The sequence below is a fragment of the Plasmodium gallinaceum genome (assembly GCF_900005855.1).
Source record: "Plasmodium gallinaceum strain 8A genome assembly, contig: PGAL8A_v1_98, whole genome shotgun sequence".
Classification (NCBI taxonomy): Eukaryota; Apicomplexa; class Aconoidasida; order Haemosporida; family Plasmodiidae; genus Plasmodium; species Plasmodium gallinaceum.
In genome coordinates, this window is record NW_021628265.1 from 693552 (window position 1) to 712880 (window position 19329).

General features: G+C 18.3%; 6 protein-coding genes across 6 annotated transcripts; 3 read left to right on the plus strand and 3 right to left on the minus strand.

The window, feature by feature from the left end:
• Window positions 1–1549: 1549 nt before the first annotated feature.
• PGAL8A_00344000 (conserved Plasmodium protein, unknown function) lies at window positions 1550–2623 on the plus strand (the record flags this gene model as incomplete). Its single annotated transcript, XM_028672479.1, has 1 exon — window positions 1550–2623. The coding sequence occupies one exon, from the start codon at window positions 1550–1552 to the stop codon at window positions 2621–2623; it is 1074 nt and encodes a 357-aa protein (XP_028529027.1).
• A 644-nt stretch (window positions 2624–3267) lies between these two features.
• Window positions 3268–4869, minus strand: PGAL8A_00344100 (tyrosine--tRNA ligase, putative; the record flags this gene model as incomplete). Its single annotated transcript, XM_028672480.1, has 1 exon — window positions 3268–4869. One exon carries the CDS (start codon window positions 4867–4869, stop codon window positions 3268–3270), a length of 1602 nt encoding a protein of 533 aa, XP_028529028.1.
• A 449-nt stretch (window positions 4870–5318) lies between these two features.
• On the plus strand, window positions 5319–6482 carry PGAL8A_00344200 (conserved Plasmodium protein, unknown function; the record flags this gene model as incomplete). Its single annotated transcript, XM_028672481.1, has 6 exons — window positions 5319–5426; window positions 5549–5625; window positions 5738–5793; window positions 5951–6021; window positions 6144–6212; window positions 6402–6482. The coding sequence occupies 6 exons, from the start codon at window positions 5319–5321 to the stop codon at window positions 6480–6482; spliced, it is 462 nt and encodes a 153-aa protein (XP_028529029.1).
• A 1049-nt stretch (window positions 6483–7531) lies between these two features.
• PGAL8A_00344300 (GTP-binding nuclear protein RAN/TC4, putative) lies at window positions 7532–8373 on the minus strand (the record flags this gene model as incomplete). Its single annotated transcript, XM_028672482.1, has 2 exons — window positions 7532–8058; window positions 8256–8373. The coding sequence occupies 2 exons, from the start codon at window positions 8371–8373 to the stop codon at window positions 7532–7534; spliced, it is 645 nt and encodes a 214-aa protein (XP_028529030.1).
• Window positions 8374–10870: 2497 nt separating this feature from the next.
• On the minus strand, window positions 10871–13393 carry PGAL8A_00344400 (DNA mismatch repair protein MLH, putative; the record flags this gene model as incomplete). The annotated part of the gene is made up of 1 exon (XM_028672483.1): window positions 10871–13393. One exon carries the CDS (start codon window positions 13391–13393, stop codon window positions 10871–10873), a length of 2523 nt encoding a protein of 840 aa, XP_028529031.1.
• A 1539-nt stretch (window positions 13394–14932) lies between these two features.
• On the plus strand, window positions 14933–19194 carry PGAL8A_00344500 (conserved Plasmodium protein, unknown function; the record flags this gene model as incomplete). Its single annotated transcript, XM_028672484.1, has 2 exons — window positions 14933–18701; window positions 18917–19194. 2 exons carry the CDS (start codon window positions 14933–14935, stop codon window positions 19192–19194), a joined length of 4047 nt encoding a protein of 1348 aa, XP_028529032.1.
• Between the last annotated feature and the right edge of the window lie 135 nt (window positions 19195–19329).

Genomic DNA, 19329 nt, shown 5'->3' on the forward strand with positions numbered 1-19329 from the left:
TAAAAAAAAAAAAAAAAAAAAAAAAAAAAAAAAAAAAAGGGAATCAGAAATTAAGGACGTAATTTTTTTCCTAATTATAAAAAATTAAACATAATTATTAAAAATTATTTAGTTTAACTTACTTATTATAAAAACTTAATTAGATGCATACTTTTATATGTACATATTATATATATATATATATTAATTTATTTTAAAAATTATAATATTAATTATATAAATTTAAGCTTATTAAAAATTGTATATATACATACATCTCATTTCTATATATATATGTGAATTATTTTATTTATTTATTTTTTTTTTTTAAAATTCAAATTTTTATATTACCTTTTCCATTATATAATTATATTTTGTTTTATTCATATCTATTAATATCCTTTTTAGAATTATATATACTTTTTCTTTGATATATGCATATAAATTTGTTTTTTTTTAAAAATATTTTTATATTTGAAATTAACCTCCTTTTCTTTTTTTAATTATAACAAGAATAATTGAATTATTATCCCATTTTTTATTTGATTTTTCCTTATTATAAAAATATTAGATAAATAACCATAATAAAAAAAAAAAAAAAAAAAAAAAAGGTCTTTTCTAATTCATTATTATTAGAATGCTTTTGAAGTTTTTATTATTTTAAAATAATAGAAACAATCTAATAGTTTCATTAATAAAATAAATAAATTACTAAATAAAAAAATAAAATTAGAGCGAATCTTAAAATATACTTTTCCATTTAGTAATATAAAGAGAAAAATAAACCTTGAAAAAAAAATATATTTTTTTTTTTTTTTTTTTTTATCCTATTAAAAATATATAGATATGAATGTTAGACATAAGTGTTTTTTTCTTTTTTTATTATTTTGCTCTTCTTTTCTAAAATAGAAACAATTATTAAAAAAAAAATTTTATTATAGAAAAATATACGTTTTTTCTTTTTTTTTTTTTTTTTAATTAATGCACTGGCATATGCAAAAAGGTGCAAATAACTTTTTTATTTGTTTTTATTATTAATGATATTAAAACTGAATATTATTTTAATACATATTTAAAGTATACATGATATGAACCATATATTATTTTTCAGCAGATAGATTTCTACTAAATATAAAGAGGACATTTTATATTCTAAGTTTTCCCATAAAACTAGAACTTTTATTAATTTAAGTTTTCAATATATGCAAAAGAAAATATATGTATATCTTATTGTATTCCTATTTAAAGTCATATATTAATATATACATTATGTAAATTCTAATTCTTTTTTATCTACTTTTTACTATATCATTACAAAATAATATTTTTTCATCCTTCTTATACTTCTATTTTGATCATATAATGATATTAGTTAATATTTTGTAGATATTCTACTTTTTATTTTTTTTCATTTTTATGCTTTTAGTTTTTCCACATTTTAATTTTCTAATTATTATTAATCTTCATTTTATAAAGAATGATTACTAAACACATTAAAAAAATAATTTTAGAGAATAAGTAGAAATGTAGATGATATACAAATTATAATAATAAAATAATTAAAAATAAAATGATTATATTAAAATATTGTACTTTGGCATTTTTGTTTTATTCGATATTATTTAACTACTTAATTTTCTTAACAAATGGAGTAAGTTTAAATAAACAAAGGAATAAAGAAAATGAACGATTTAATATTTTTTCTAATATAAATAATTTGGAGAATCGAGAAAATAATGTGAAGAACAATTATGATATTGAGGATTATTTTTATAATGACCATAAAAAAAGAAATATAGAAGATAACACTGTTACATATTATAATAAAATAAAAGATAAAAATAATATTTATAATGAAGGCATTTTTTATGAAACGAATATAGCTGATGAAGATAATAATAAATATAAAAAAAAAGATATATTTCATAATAATGAAAAAAAAATTTTAACATTTTCAAAAAATGAGAATGTTACTTCAAATCATATTTATCCTTCAGATATATATTTACAGTCCTTTAATGTAAAAAAAAAAAAAAAATATGTTCCATTAAATAATAAGTATATAGAAAGTTCTAATATTGAATTAAAAAATAGACTAAATTACTCATTAAATCCAGCATTAACTTTAGTAGCCTCACGAGCAGTTGATGGATTATTAGGAGGAGTTAATCAACATATGCAAGGACCATATGCTTTGAATCCAGATGGAAACAACTCCCCTTTAAGTAATCCTATAGTTACTCCTAATTTGTATCCAAGTCCTCATATGCCTCCCTCTAATATGGCTCATGGAGCTCCTCCCCCTGGACCACCACCACCCCCAAATATTTCACCACCACCACCAGGAACACCTGCTCCTCCCATTGCTCCTTCGGGACCCCCTGGGGCAATTCCCCCTGCTCCTCCTAATTCCATAATGTATAATTCTATGGGTGCACCTAATTCTGCATCTCCTAATACAATTGGTCAAAACCCTAATTTTAATATACATCCAACAGCTTCTAATTTGAGAGGAGACCCTGGTAATGTTACATCTAACGAAATTGTTAGTATAACAATTGGTATAGTTTTAAGTCTATTTCTTTTTTGTTTTATTTCTGGATGTCTAATTAAAATGTGTAAACCTAAAAAGAGAAGAAGATAAAGTATAAACAAATGCATATATATACTTTTATATAATTTTCTAAAAAATCTATATTCGTATACATATATTTCAAAGGACTTTTCTATATATTTTATAAAGAATATATAAATAAATAAATAAATAAATAAATAAATAAATAAATAAATAAATAAATAAATAAATAAATAAATAAATATATATATATATATATATTTACTTTGCTATTAAATATAAGTATTACTAAAAAAATCAGAATATTTTTTTTGTTTATAAATTGTTCAATGAAAAAAAAATTTTTATAAATCATTTGTCTTTTATTTTTTTACTTGTTTTTTCTTCTTTTTTTTTATTAATATTATTAAATTAGATCTTATTGTAAAATTTATTGATACTTCATTGTAATATTAGAATTAATTAATTTAAAAACTTTTGTCTTTTATTTGTTTACACATATTTAAACATTTTTTTGCTTGAAAATTTCTAAAAATATTTATATAAAAATAATTTAAGAAAAAATTTAAAATAAAGAAATATTTTAATTTTTTTTTTTTTTTTTAATTATTTTCAAAATAATATTATAAAATATGGAAAGTTAAGAATATTTTTTTTTTTTTTTTTTTTTTTTTTTTGAACTACTAATTTTAGTGAGTAATTTAAGACAGTTTTTATTTCACTATGATAGAATAAAATGTTTTTTTTCCTAATCTCAAAATTGCATAATAGTTATTATGTATCTGTAAGAAGTTACTGATACTTAATTGAAGTTTAGGATTAGTTATAAGGTCTTTATTTAAATATATACATTTTTGGTTTATTTTTTCTTTTGCTTCTTTGTTTGTTTCCGCTATTTCAAATTTTTTTAATATTTGTAAAATGTCTATTTTTTTTTCATTTAAATCATCCTTACTAATTTCAAGGAATGGAAAAATTTTTAAATCTTCTATATTTTCAATTTCATATGTTTGTTCATCTTTAATCATTTTATTCATTTTATGAATTTTTTTCACAACTTCCTTTCCATATATATATGATGTTACACTATCAGAAAGTTTTTTCTTTGCTTTGTTAATTTCTTCTTCATAGATCTTTTCCAAATTTATAGTGTTTTTATTAATAGTTGTATTATCTATTTTTTCATTTTCATTTTTCTCCCTATAATTGCTATCTGAATAATTACTTATTTTCTCATTTATGTCAATATTTATATCTGTTAGCATATCAATATATGACTGAACTTTTTGATCTTCTATATTTCTTAAAAAATTCCAAAATAAATAAGGAGGGTTATAATGTATATCTATCCATATAGGTAATTTTCTATTCTCATTAAATAATGATTTACTATATTTAACATTATTTTTATGCAAAAGCAAATTTGTGGTAAAACCATATAATTGCGTTTTAAAAATATTTTGACAAAGTTCAATTCCTGATTGTATGTTACCCCACTGATCAGAACCTCCTATTTGAATAAAAGTTTGAAAATTTTGAAATAAATATAAGAAATCAAAAGATTGCAATGTTATGTAGTTTAAATCTTTTAATGTTAGATTTTTTTTAAGCTTGCTTGAAAGACATTCTTTTCTTAATAATTTATTAACAGAAAAATACTCTCCATATTTTAAAAAATCAATAATATTTATGTTATCATACCAAAAATTATTTTTTAGAATAATCAAAGATCCTTTTTTTTTTGATTCATAAATAAATTCTTTATTAGATAATATATTGCTTTTTTCAATAATTTCATTTAAATGTTTTTCACTCAATTCATTTTGAAGGAATAAATTAATTATATTAGTTCTTATGTTTTTTTCATTCTCACATATTTCCTCATCTACTGTTTTTTTTCTTTTGGTATTTTGAAAAGATGGATCTCCTATTTTTGTTGTACTACTACCTAGTAAAATTATTATATCTGTGTTGTAATTTCTTAAAATATCTAATGTAATTAATGGTATTAAATTTCCCAAATGTAAGTATTTACAATTTAAATCTATTCCTACATATACAGATTTTCTATTTTTTCTCTCTTCTTCATTTTCATTTTTATATAATATTTCATCAATACTTTTTATATCACTAACGTAATGAATTATTTTTCTTTCATACAATTTTTTTAATGCTTTAGATTTTATTTCATAAGTTCCTATCCTATTATCTTCAATTCTACTAGTAAGAAATTGTGGAATACATTTTTTATAACATTTTATAAAACTATTAAATATCAATATAATTTTTAATAATATAAAATATGTTTTTATCATCATATAATTCGACCATTTTACTTCAATTTACATCAATTCATTATACTTTTAAAAAAAAATTTCACATGTATAAATACTAAAAAAAATTTTTTAATAAACTACTGTTATTTCTTCTTATTCCTATAAAAAGAATTATTTAAAAATTTTTTTGTAAAAAAAAAAATAGTAAAATTTTTTATAAAGAATAATTCTTTTCTTTTATTTATATTGATATATATGTTTTTTTTTTTTTTTTTCGAATATGTAATTTTTTTGCTAAGGTAAATTTATATATCATACTTGTTTATATTTAATTATTTCATTTTGATTTTTGTAATACACATATTAATATGTAAATAAATTTATTTATTTTTTTCTCTCATTTTTTAATTTGCTTTTTTAATATATATATATACAATTTATTTTTATGAAATAATTATAGACTTAAGATAATTTATTTTTTTTAAATAATGTTTGCATTAAGCAAAAAGTGGCTTTTATCTTTTGAAATTCCATATGGTCAAATTCAGAAAATCACAGCACGTTCATCAGGTCCAGGAGGGCAAAGTGTTAATAAGGTTAGATATGAATATTTTTTTTTTTCACATAAGAATTTATAAATTTGAAATATATTCATATATTTATGTATCTACATACACATTCATTTTTAAATTTCTTTTCATTTAATATTCATTAAAAGGCAGAAACAAAAGTTCAACTCCGATTTAATATAAATGAGGCGAATTGGATTCCTTCTAATGTAAAGGAAAATTTAAAGTAAAAAAAAAAAAAAAAAAAAAAAAAAAAAAATACAATAATAATAATAATAATAATACTTTATGTCATATATTGCTATTACGTTATTTTTATCTTTATACAAAAATTTTAGAAAAATTTATAAAAATAAATTAAGTAAATGTAATGATCTTATTATAGAATGTGAAGGTTAATAAGAAAAGATTATTAACTTAGGAAAATTATAAATTAATAATTTTAATAATATTTACTATATTATTTATTAAAATCTTAAAAATTAGAAATTTTGTATAACTCAAATTATTATTTTATTTTATTTTATTTTATTTTATTTTTTTTATCTTAGAAACATCTTCACAAATATCAAATTATAAAATTTGTATTGAAAAATTAAAATTAATTCTTGAAGAAGCAGAAGTATTAACAAAAAAAATTAGAAGAAATATGAATATTTTTATATTATCAAATTTTTATAATTTTTATTTACTTATTTATTTATTATTTGTTAATCTATTTTTTCATTGTGCTTTATATCATAGAATTACAAAGAAAGAGTTAAAAATACTTCAGTAAAAGATTATATTCATTTAATTAAGTCAAAAGAACAGGTAATAAAATATATAATTTTTATGTTTTATTTCTGATACAATATTGTTTTTTTTTTTTTTTTTTGTTATTTTCTTACCTTATCTTTACTAGAAGATTATCATAATTTCACTTCCATTTACTATGGGTATTTCCTTCACGTTAAAAATATAATTTTTTTTTTTTTTTTTATATTTCTATTATATATACAGATAAAAAAATATAAAGATAATTTAATTAATCAAAAAAAGAAAAAAAGAGAAAGAAAATTTAATAAAAAGGATTACGATTAAAATTTTTTTAATATCAGAAAATATGTGTCTAATTAATAAATAAATATAAGAATATCTCTTTAAATAAAAAATACTTCATAAAAAAATGAAATATTTATTAAATTTAAAAATTCAGATTAATAATAATCTAAAAAAATAGACATTTTATATACATTCTATTATTTTCATATATTTATTGTAAGTTTTATCATGAATTAAGTTGCCAAAAATTTGATTGAAAAGATATGGTAAAAATGATGTATTTTAAAATTTTCAAGTATAAATGCGTTATATTTGTGTGATGTATTTGTTAAAAAAAAAAAAAAAAATAATAAATTCTATAAATTTTTCAAATGTACATAATTAAATCATTATTCTATTTTGAAATTATATTAAATTTTTATAAAATTAAAAGATTGCTTTTTTTATTTATTTGTTTTTCATTTTTTTATTTTATTTTTTTTTTTTTTATTTGTTTTAACAAATGTGAAAATTTTTAATCTATAAAAATAACTTATATAATTCGTTAAAAATTATTTAAAAGAAAATTTAAAATAAAGATTATTTAAAATATACATGCGCGCACATATACATAAGCTTTGAAAAAAAAGTTAAAGGAAAAATCACATAATAAGAGTAATATTTTTATTAGTATCAATAATTATAAAAAAGTAAATATATATAACTAAATGTTCTGGATAAGGTGTTCATTAGTTTTACTTTTTCAAAGATGTAATTTAGGTAACATATCTTTTTTTATATTTTTATTTAGATGTTATAAATTTTCTTGATTTTAATTTTATATATAACTTTGTTTTATAAGTGTACATATATATATGCATATATATGTAATGTTGTATTAGCTTTTTAACTACATTTAATTTACACATTTTGTTGCATACTTCTTGTATTCCTTTTATTTACATTTCATTTTTTTTTTTTTTTGTTTTTATGTGCATTCATTTTCTTTTTCTTTATCTTTTTCTTTTTTTTTATATTTTTTTTTATATTTTTTTTTTTTTTTTTTTTTTTTTTTTTTTTTTTTTTTTTTTTTTTTGTTTACTTTTGTTTTAATTTTCTATATCTTCTTCATCTATAGCTACAGCTGCTGCTTGTTCTAATTCTTTTTCAGCTTCACGAACAACATTTAGATCTATTTGAAATTCAGGTGCTTTAGCATGTTCTCCGACAAAAACAAGATTTGGTTGATTTGATAATCTTCTAGCTAGCCATAAAAATGGTTTTTCAAAATTGTAGTTAGATCTTGCTGATAAGTCATAATATTGTAAATTTCTTTTTCTATGAAACTGTATTTGTCTTGATTTTACTTGCCTGTCCTTTACATCAACTTTATTACCTACTAAAACCATAGGAATTGTTTCGCACACTCTTGTAATATCTCTATACCAGTTTGGTACATTTTTATAAGTAATACGAGATGACACATCAAACATAATAATTGCACAATCACTTTTTATATAATAACCATCTCTTAATCCCCCAAATTTTTCTTGACCTGCTGTATCCCAAACATTAAATTGCGTTTTTCCGAAATTTGTTTGAAATTTTAATGGATGAACTTCAACACCAAGAGTTGCTAAAAAAAAAAAAAAAAAGTAAATATATACAAAAATATATATATATATATAAATTCTTATAGAAGTATTTCATATGGATACTTATGAGAATTCATGTATATTTATATATCATTTTTCATATTCTAAATTATTTCAATTTTAACTGTTCATATTTTTTTTTTTTTTTTTTTTTTTTTTTTTTTTTTTTTTTATTTACGAATATATTTTTTTTCAAATTCTCCAGTTAGATGTCTTTTTACGAAAGTTGTTTTACCAACACCACCATCACCAACTAAAATTAATTTATATTGTGGAATAAATTCTTGTGCATCCATTATGATTATATCTATTAAAAATTTTTATAATAATAATAATAAAAAAAAAAAAAAAAAAAAAAAAAATAATTAGAATTCTTATACTTAAGATATATATATATATATATAAACAATAAATAATTTAAATATTCATATGCAATTTCTTTTAAAATTAATATGAAAATTCCGAAATTTATATTATATTTCAAAGAATCAAAATGTAAAAACTGATATATAGTATGCTTTAATTATTAAAAGTAAGAATACTCAAAAAAAATAATGGAATATATATTTTATTTTTTAATAAAATATTTATATTTTAAAAAAAATAATTTTCAGTATACTACAAAATAATTATATAAATATATATGTATTCATTAAAATAAAGCATAAATATATTTTTTTTTTTTTTTTTTTTTTTTTCTTACTTTATAATAATTTTTATGGTATTATTGATCAATGATTTAAGTTTAATTTTTTTTATTTTTTTTATATATTTTGAAATTAAAAAAGAATTCCAAAAATATGAAAAATATAAAAATAAATAAATATAAAAGAAAAAAAATAATAAAAATATAAAATAGAAAAAAATAAAAAAGAAAAAGAAAATTTTAAAAAAATGATATAAAATGCAAAAATAACATATGATATATTTATAATAAAAAAAAAAGCATTCATACAATGTATTATTTAATATTTTATTTTTTGCATATATAAAAATTCATTTTAAAGTTTAATAATATTAGCTATTTAAATGAATTTTTCAAAATGAAAAAAAAAATAAATTTATATAATAATAATTTCATAAATACAAAATTTATGAGTTCTTTAGAGAATATAATAACCATGAAATTTTTTATACAAATTAAATATTGCAAAAAAAAAAAAAAAAAAAAAAAAAAAAAAAAAAAAATTGAAAACAAATATTCTTGTTAAATAAAAATTAAAAAAAAATTCAATCATATATTAAATTATAATATTTCACTTCTATTTTTCCATTTTTCTTTTTTTTTTTCCTCTACCTCTACCTTTTTCTTTCTATTAAATTCTCTCTACATACAGTTTGTATATTAAAAAAATAAACCTCAATATATTATTACAAAAGATATACATAAAATCTTACCATTTTTTTTTTTTTTTTTTTTTTATATTAAAAAAAAACAATAGTATTCCCCTTTTAATTATAAATTTTTTTTTGAGTTTACAAATTAAATATAAGCATTTAATAGAGATTTTAATAACCAAATTAATTTTTGTCCTGTTGTATACATTATTTTAATTTAAAAAAAAAAAAATAAATACTAGTTATTTCTTTGTATTTATATTTTAAATTTTTATTAATGAAAACATAAAAAAAAAAAAATGAAAATAAAGATATATAAAGCTTAAACTTTTATTATTAGTAAATTCTTTATCTAAAAAATTTTTTTATATTATTTGAAAAAATATTTTGTGTTATATAATAGGAAAATTTAAAAATGAGAAAACTAAACTAAAAATTTTATGCAACTAATTATCAGCTATTTAGTTCTGTAATTTTTAAGTAAATTGCAGAAAAATATAATTAAAGTCTTATCGTGAATATTAAATATGATTTAATATGGAACCTAAAAAAAGATTTATCTTTCTTTTTATTAGAACGATGAAATTGAAGCATAAAATATTTTAAGGTGTATTTTATTTTTTAAAAAAAGCGAGAATACTTAATAAAAGTACTCTAAAAAGAAAAAAAGAAGAAGAATATAAAAAAAGAAATAAACTATTACAATCATATTTTTTTATAAAATTATATGAAAAATTATTATTAGTATTTTTACTAAATAATTAAAAAAAGGAAAAAATATTTACATTTTTGCATTTTTTATGAGCAGATATAATTTTTAGACTAATTTTTATAGATTTTTCTTATTCTTGTTATTATAATTTATTTATCTCAAATTTTTTGAATAAATGCTATTCTAGGAAATTTAACTAGTTATCCCTTTTATATTTATCATAATGACTGCTTCTTCTCTTTTTGTTCCTCTTATTAAATGAAACTCATGAAATCTTTAAAGAAGGAAAAATTACAAAAAGAAATAACATATACTATACTTAAATTTTCATAAATTTCAAAATATCAAAAAAAAGTATTGCCAAATTAATTAAAATTGTCTAAAATTTAAAAATATATATATATATAAAATATTAAAAATAAAAAATGAAGTTTTCATTTTTTTTATTCAGTGAACTAAAAAAAAAAAAAAAAAAATTCAAATAAAATAAATTTATTTTTGTATAAAATTCTTTTAAACTTAAACTTTTTTTAACATAATTTTTATAGAATCTCACATATATATATATACTTCGTAAATTTCATATGATTTTTACTTTTTTTAATTATATAAATTTTTTTTCATAATTCTTTAATTTTTTTTATTATAAAACTTGAAGTATTTATATTTTTCTCTAATGATTCTTTTCTCTTTTCCTTCTTTTTCATGTACACTTTTATATTACTTTCCTTTTTTTCAATATTTTAACATCTTTCAAAAATTTTATATAATTGATTTAATGATGTCAATTCTATTATATATCCATTATTTTCAAAAGTTTTAGGAATTTTCATAATATTATTTAATTGAATCATGGGAAAAAAATATTTTTCAAAAACTAAGTTAATATTTTTAGAAACCGATAAATGTTTATTAATATCTATAACCATTTCATCTCCTAATATGCTATCAAAATTTACGTTTTCTTTTTCTGCTTGTTCATCCTTTTTTTCACTTGAATTATTTGATAACATTCTCATTTCTTTTTCTTTTATCATCATTAAATCATCTTGGAATGTCCATTCTTGATCATTTAATAAAGTAATTTTAGAATAGAAATCTGCTATTAAATAACATACTCCATTAATACAATTTATCTCTTTTTCATAATCAATTTGAGTAGCTAATCTTAAAAATAAAAGAGGCAAAAATTCTTGTCCTGGAAAATATTCTCCACAACAAGCAGGAAATGTTACTATGCATCCCTCTTCAATAATAAGAGAAAAATAATCAGCATACATTTCTTCATATGAATAAAATTTTTCTTCTAAATAATTACATATCCTTTCAATACTTTTATTCGCATAATCTGGATTTTCAAAATAACCAGAATAAGGATCATTAATAGCAACAAGTAGAAGATCATACAATGGAATAGGTGGATCAAATTTAAAAGGAGGTAATTTTCCTATCCTATTTAAAATAGATTGATAAGTAATTTCCTTTATTATTAATGGCATTTTAATTAATAATAGCTTTTCTTGATATTGAATTAAACTATGCATATTATCTACAGGCCCTACATAAATAGATTTTTTTAAACATTCTGTTAACTCTTTTTTTTCCTTTTCTTCACATATTTTCTTCAATTTTTTAATACTAGAAATTTCGTCACTCTCAGAAGGATATCTTCTATTATATGTTAAATTACTAATATGTTTCTCTTTATTAGAATTAAATAAAGCAGCCTTAGGAGCATCTAACTTTAATATTTCATATTCATTATCTTCAAATAATACTAGTGATTTGTCTTCCTTATTTTCTTGTTTTTTTACAAAGTAATTCGTTAAAGTTATTTGTTTGTGATCTGTTCTTACCCTTTTGGTATCTATTTGTTTTTTTATATGTTTATTATCATTTATTGACATAGTATCATTTTCTTCTTTTTTTACCTCTAATTTCGTAGAATTTATTTCAAATTTTGTTTGCATTAATTTAGCAGCAGAAACATTAAAGTTTCTCATATTCTGAAAATTTTTTAAAAAATGTTCAATTTTTTTAGATATTAACATTGCTATTTCTTCTTGATATAAAAAATGAACTTCTTTTTTAGTTGGATGTACATTGATATCAACAATATCATATTTTAATCTTATAGATAAATATATCCAAGGGTAATTTCCTTTTGCCAAAAAATTAGAATATTGGTTTTCACACGACCTTTTTATTATATTAGATTCAATTAATCTATCGTTTATAAAAAAAATATAGGATCCTTTTTTCCCGTTATATGTAGGATTGCTAATTAAACCATAGCATTTAAAAAATGTAGGAATTTTTTCTTTTATGAATATGCTACTTAATTCTTTAGAAATATTTCTACCATATATTTTTTGTATTACTAACTTCACATTATTTAGATACTTTTCATAATTATCATCTAAATTTTTTTCTTCTTCTAAAATTTTTTTTTCAGTTTCAGTGTAATCTTCAATATAGTTATTTTCATTATCTTTATTATATTCTTCATTTTCATTTACCACTTCATTTTTGTTGCTCTCATCTGTATTTTTAAAAACATCATCAAACAATTCTTTTCTTTTTTTTTTTATAACATAAATTCCTCCTAAACCTCCTATACCCTTCCCACAATTTTGTGTATTCAAATCAACTGTATTACTAAGCCACTTCTTACAAGTAAAAGAAACATTTGGATAATGAATAGCATATTTTTGTAAAACCTCTAAGCATTTATTATATTCTTCATTATGATTCATTGTTTTTAATCTTGCTGGCATGTTATAAAAAATATCATCAAATCTTATTATTGTTCCATTTTTACCTGAACAGACAGTAGGTTCTTTTTGCGTTGGTTTTCCATCTTTATAAGTACAAGTATAACAAAAAGATGAATTTTTTTTTTTTGTTGTAATAGTTAAATATGAAACATGAGATATAGAAGCTAGAGCTTCTCCTCTAAATCCAAATGTTTTAATAGTTCTTATATCTTTATGATTTGTTATTTTACTTGTTGTAAATCTTTCACACACAATTTGTAAATCGTCTTTATGTATACCATCCCCATCATCAATGATTTGCAATGATTTCAATCCCCCTTTATTTAAATGAACACTTATATTAGTTGAATTCGCATCAAGACTATTCTCAATCAATTCTTTTAAAGCATTACAAGGTCTAATTATAACTTCCCCTGCTGCTATTCTATTTATATCCTCTTCAGAAAGTTTTATTATTCTTCTTTCATCACATGAATTGTTATTATTCATCTTAAGTATACATTGTACATTATTAAAGTGAAATATTTATACATTAAACTTTTATGTAAAATTTTTTATTCATAAAAATTATATATTTCTCTATTAAGATAGACATAAAAAAAAAAAAAAAAAAAAAAAAAAATTCTCAAAATAATATTTATTGAAAATATATATTTATTTAATTAAATATAAAATTTTCAAAAAAAAAAAAATGAAGGCATTTTATTAGTTGTGTATTTTGACATCATTTGTGTTATTTTTTTTTTTTTTTTTTTTTCTTTATGATTTTTCACATTATAACATCTATAATTTAATTTTAAAATAATAATTATACTTTAATTTTAAAAACTTTCAATCATTTTTTATTTATTATACACATTAGCTGTTTTTGAATTCTTAGTTTATTTTTAATAAGCTTTTTTCACTTTAAGAAAAAATGTGTTAAATATATTACTTTTTGATTAAGATTATTATTTTATTCTTTAAATAGACAAAAGGAAGAATTTTTTTTTAGATATTAATTATATAGTTTTTAATCTAAATGAGAAAATACATATTATATTTAATGAATTTTATTGCCATTTTTCTCTATTACATATAATGTTATATTTTGTTTTTGTTTTTTTAAATTTTCTAAAATAAACAAAGTTTTTTATATATATTTTTTATATAATAAATATTTTTTGATATTATCAAAAAAATTCGTATGCTTTACATTTTTTTTTTTTTTTTTATTTTATTTCATATATTTTTTCCTTTTATATTTAAAAAAAAAATTATGGAATTATAGAATTGGATAAAATTTTAAAGTACTCAATTTTTTTTTTTTTAAAATAAATAAATATATATTAATATATGTATATATATATATTTAATTAATGATACAAATATTTAAAAAACTGGAAATTTTTTTTTTTTTTTTTTTCGTATTAAGAAATATATATATATATATATATATAAATATTTTTTTTTTAATTATTTCTTATTTTTTTTTTTGAAATATTCTTTAATATTTTATACTTTTTTTTTTTTTTGTAACTGATGGATAATTTTTTTTTTTTTTTCTATTTTTGACAATTTTAGGAAATATATTACTTTAGAGAAATGGAGCTCTTGTAATATATTTTATTTTTATTATTTGTAAAACATAATTTTTTTTGTTTAATTATCTAGAAAAAATATATATTCAACTTTTTGTTTTAAGTTCATAAATTACTAAGAAGATGCCTGATTTAATTTTTTTTTTTTGTATAAAGATTTTAACATACTTTTAAAAAAATGTTTTTCTCTTAAATTGTTATCCGTTGAATTTTTTTTTTTTTTTTGTTTAAATTTCAATATATATATATATATATATATAAATATATTTGTATTTATAATTATTTTTATTTTTTATTAAAATAGACATATTTAAAAAAAAATATATGCATTTTTAATATTTGTGTTATAAAGAATATAGAATCTTTTTTTTTTTTTTAGTTAATATTTTTAAATTCTTTAGAATGAATAATTAATTATTATATAAACTAGAAATACGAAAAATACAATATGGGAGAAACAAAAAACAAATTTGAAATAGCAAGAAATAGGTCGTCTAATAGTATAAGAGAAAACTTATTACATTCTTCAGATATTCTAAAAACTTCTAATAACCTTTTAAAAAATAGCTTATTTGAAGTAAATGATAAAAAAAATTATGTTGATCATACTTTCAATAAAAGGGAAGCAACAAATATAAATAATTTAATAAATATAAATGATTCACTAAATAAACATTATTCATTAAATGATGAAGGTATAACATATAGTGATTCAGTAAATCATAATTTACTAAATAAGGAATTTTCTAATAGTATGTTTTATGATAAAATTATGATGAGTAATAAAACCTACAATAGTGCTGTTGATAATCTTCAAAATAATTTTAGGGGGAACAATTTGACAAATGTTGTGAATTCTATTAAATTTGAAGAAAATGTTAATATAAAAATTCCATCTATTTTAAAAAGTTCTCCTCTTTATGTTTTATATCCAGAATTAAATAATTTAAGAGAGAAAGAAGAAGAAGAAGAAGAAGAAAACACACAAAAAAAAGATGGCATAGAAAATTGTAATGAAAATGAATTTTTAAGAGATATAAATGATAAAAAAAAATTGTCTAATTATTTGAAAGATGATTTAATTAATAATACTTTAATGAAAAATAAAATGTATGATTATTTTGAGCTAGAAAAAAAAAATCTCGTTCAAATTGAAGGTCCGAATGAATTAAATTACAAATTATTATGTTCAAAATCAAATGAAGCATCTAACGTTATTTTAAATTGTTATAAAAATAGACATGTAACAAATAATAATAATCATACATACAATGAATTAAACACTCTAAACTTTTTAAAAAAACAAAAAATGCCCATTGTTGAAAAAAATGAAAGAGAAAATTTTATCATACATTCTACAAGTCCTAGAAAAAAAAATATTCTAAAAAAATATGAGGAAAATGATGAAGAAAAAATCATTAAAAAAAAAGAAAAAGAATTTTTTATTTCTCTAATAGATACTTCCAATAAAACAGCTACTGTAAAAACATTTGACATTAAAAGTAATAAAGAAGTTAAAGAGAACAAAAATATATTACAAATAAAAAAAAAACCTCTAAAGGATGTGGAAGTTCAAACGAATGAAGAGGAATTGAAAAAATCATCAATTAATGTTATAGATCCATATATAGAAAATGTATACAATATTTTATATAAAAAAAAAAGTGAGTTACAAAAAAAAAAAGATAAAAATAACAATAAATTTAAAAATGTTAATAATAACGATACAAAACAAGAATTATTAACTAATGAAAAAGAAAAAAGTGAAAATTTGAAACATAAAATTTCTTATAACATGATAAAACAATCAGATAAAAGTGACGTTAGTAACAATGATAACAACAGTGATAGTTATAGTGAGAAAAGTAGTAATAATAGTAATTCTAATGATTCAAATAAAAGTAGCATAGATACTACGGAAGAAGATGATAAAGAAAATAAAAAAAAAATGAACATAAAACAACACATAACACACAGCAATGATTTCATGAAATTTGGTGTACCTTATAATATTTTAAATACAATTTATAACAAAAATTCACCTTTTTATAAAAATCCTTTTGTTAATATTGATACATCAAACAGCTTAAAAGCAGGAAAGGTTCTAAATATGAATATTTTAAATATGGATAAAAATGAGAAAAGTTTTAATAGTAAAGATATTATTAAAAAAAATCATTTGATAAAAAATTTTTCTCCAATATTAAATCCTTTAAAAATTCCATACATTCCACAATATATACAATGGATGAAAAGTAATATGAATACATTCCCTCCAAAAAATAAGAATGATTTATATCATAATAATTTAAATCATGCATATATGAGTTATATTTTTCCCGTCAGTAATCAATTAAAAAAGACATCATTAAATAAAGGATTTTTACCACTTATGGTAAATAAAAGTATCCCTTCCTTTTTAAAAGGAAAGAGAGAATTAGCAAATAAAAAAAAATTATGCAAACTTACTAAAAATAAAGGTTTACAAAAAATAAATGAAAGTGATGATAGCATATTAAGTGAGGAAAATGAAACAAATGAGGAAATCAAAAGTGAAAATGAATATGAAAAATCTAAAATTATAAATAATCTTTTATTAAAAAAATTATATATAAACAAAGAAAAAGAGTTATATGAAAAAAAAAAATTTCAGGAAACCTTTTGGAGTTTTTTAGAAAATAATGATATGCTAAAAGAAAGAACACGAGGAAAATTTAATAGTTTGAGGAATACCTACTATCATTACAATGATGGAGAAAAAGATAATTCTTTATTTTTAAGGAAATATAGATGTTGGGAAGAACATTATAATAAAAATATAAAAAATATGAAAAAATATTTTTTGGATAATAATTACAATACATATGAAAAAGGTTTTAATAATATAAAATGTTATTCACATAATACTCAATCAAATGAAATCAATAATTTGGATCCTAAAAAAAGAAACTATAGTCAACCAACATATAATGAAAATCATATAAATAAAGCACAACAATTTGTCAATTTTAATAATACACATAATCTTTATACTTTTAAAGAAGAAAATAATGATTATCTAAAAGAAAACAAAAAAAAAGAATTTAAAAATAAAAAAATATTTTCACAAATTAATTTAAATAAAAAATTTGCTTTATTAGAAAATATGAACAGAAATAATAAAAATATTTTAAGTAAATTAAAAAATAAAAATAGTAATAATTTTACACCACATCCAATTAAAGAGGAAGTTTACAATAGTTCATTAAAGTTTGATAATCAAAAAAGATGTAGATCATTTTCTTATAAAAATAGACTACAAAAATTAAACCTGTTATCAAAAAGTATTGCTCCTATTAAAGAAGTTGTTAAAAAGAATAACAATATATTAACAAAAAAAAATAATGAAGAAACACATTTTAATGGTAATGAAAATGAATTAAAAATGGAAGTAGAAAATCATCGTGATATACAAAAAGTTAATTGGGAATTGAATGAGCAAAAAAATAATGATAAAAAGAATTATCAAAAAATATTAAATGATATAAAATTTTCTTACAACAAGAAAAATACTCTAAAAGAGAACTATAATTCAGAAGAAAAATGTCATATCAAAAATAAAATTAGCATAGAGAAAATAACCAATGACATACCTAATGAATCTTATAATTTTTATAATGATTCACATAAATATATTGAAGAAAAAGAAATTTTTAATTTAAAAAGTTATGAAAATAGTTTAAAAGATATATATAAGTTAAATAATGTGAATGAAAATTTTTCATATGGAGAAGTAATAACCAAAGAGGAAGATTGCATTATTGGGGGAGAAAGTGAAAAAAAAGAAGAAAACACACAAAAAAATATACTTAACAATAATAAAGAATCTAATGATCATTTAATGACTTACAAAACAAAAACAAAATTGAATAAAACAGATAACCTACTTAGAATAAAAGTTAATCTAAAAAGACCTAATAATGAAACAATAATTCCTAACATGTTCATTAAGGATGAAAATAAAAAAAATGATGACTTTGATCATTCTGTATCACAATATTTAGATAAAAATTATGAGAATGTAGAAAAAAATGAAAAACATACAAGAGAAACCATAGGCAACCAAAAATGTGTAAATATAAATTTATTAGATGAAACAAAAGGAAATTTTAATAATATGGAAACTGTAAATAAAATTAAAGAACCTGAAAATCAAATAAATAACATAGCTTGTAGAAGTAAAAACAAAAAATAAATGAATTATTTTATTATATGAAAAATTATTTTTCCATATATTTTTAATATAAATGTATAATAATATATTCTTTTTTAAAAATTAAAAGATGTTATCTTTTTTTTTTTCTTGTGTCTTGAAACTTTTAATATTTTAATTTTAGATTTACAAATAATTTTAAAAAAAAATTTTTTTTAATTTCTTTTTATAATTTTTTAGAAGTATCTAATGCAAAAAATTTCCTCAGAAAAAACAATGGATCTGGTGGTGGTAACTATGTAAAGATAAAAGAAAGAAATATTAGTAATCACAAAAATTGTAAACCATTAATAACTTTAGAGAGCAATATACTAAATAAAAATACAAAGAATAATGCTGATTTTAATTTAAAATCCAGTTCAGTGAGCAATGGAAATGCAACAAAATTAAATGAAATGATTAATTTAGAAAATATTGACCCAAATAAATGGATTGAAGAAATTTTTGGAGATTCTTAATAAATATTTCTACGTTGACGCATATATACATTATATATATATAACTTGATATTTTTATTATCAAATTATTTGTTTTTGCTATGTTAAGATTTTTATCTACTAAAATGTGTTCTCATATTATATATATATATATAT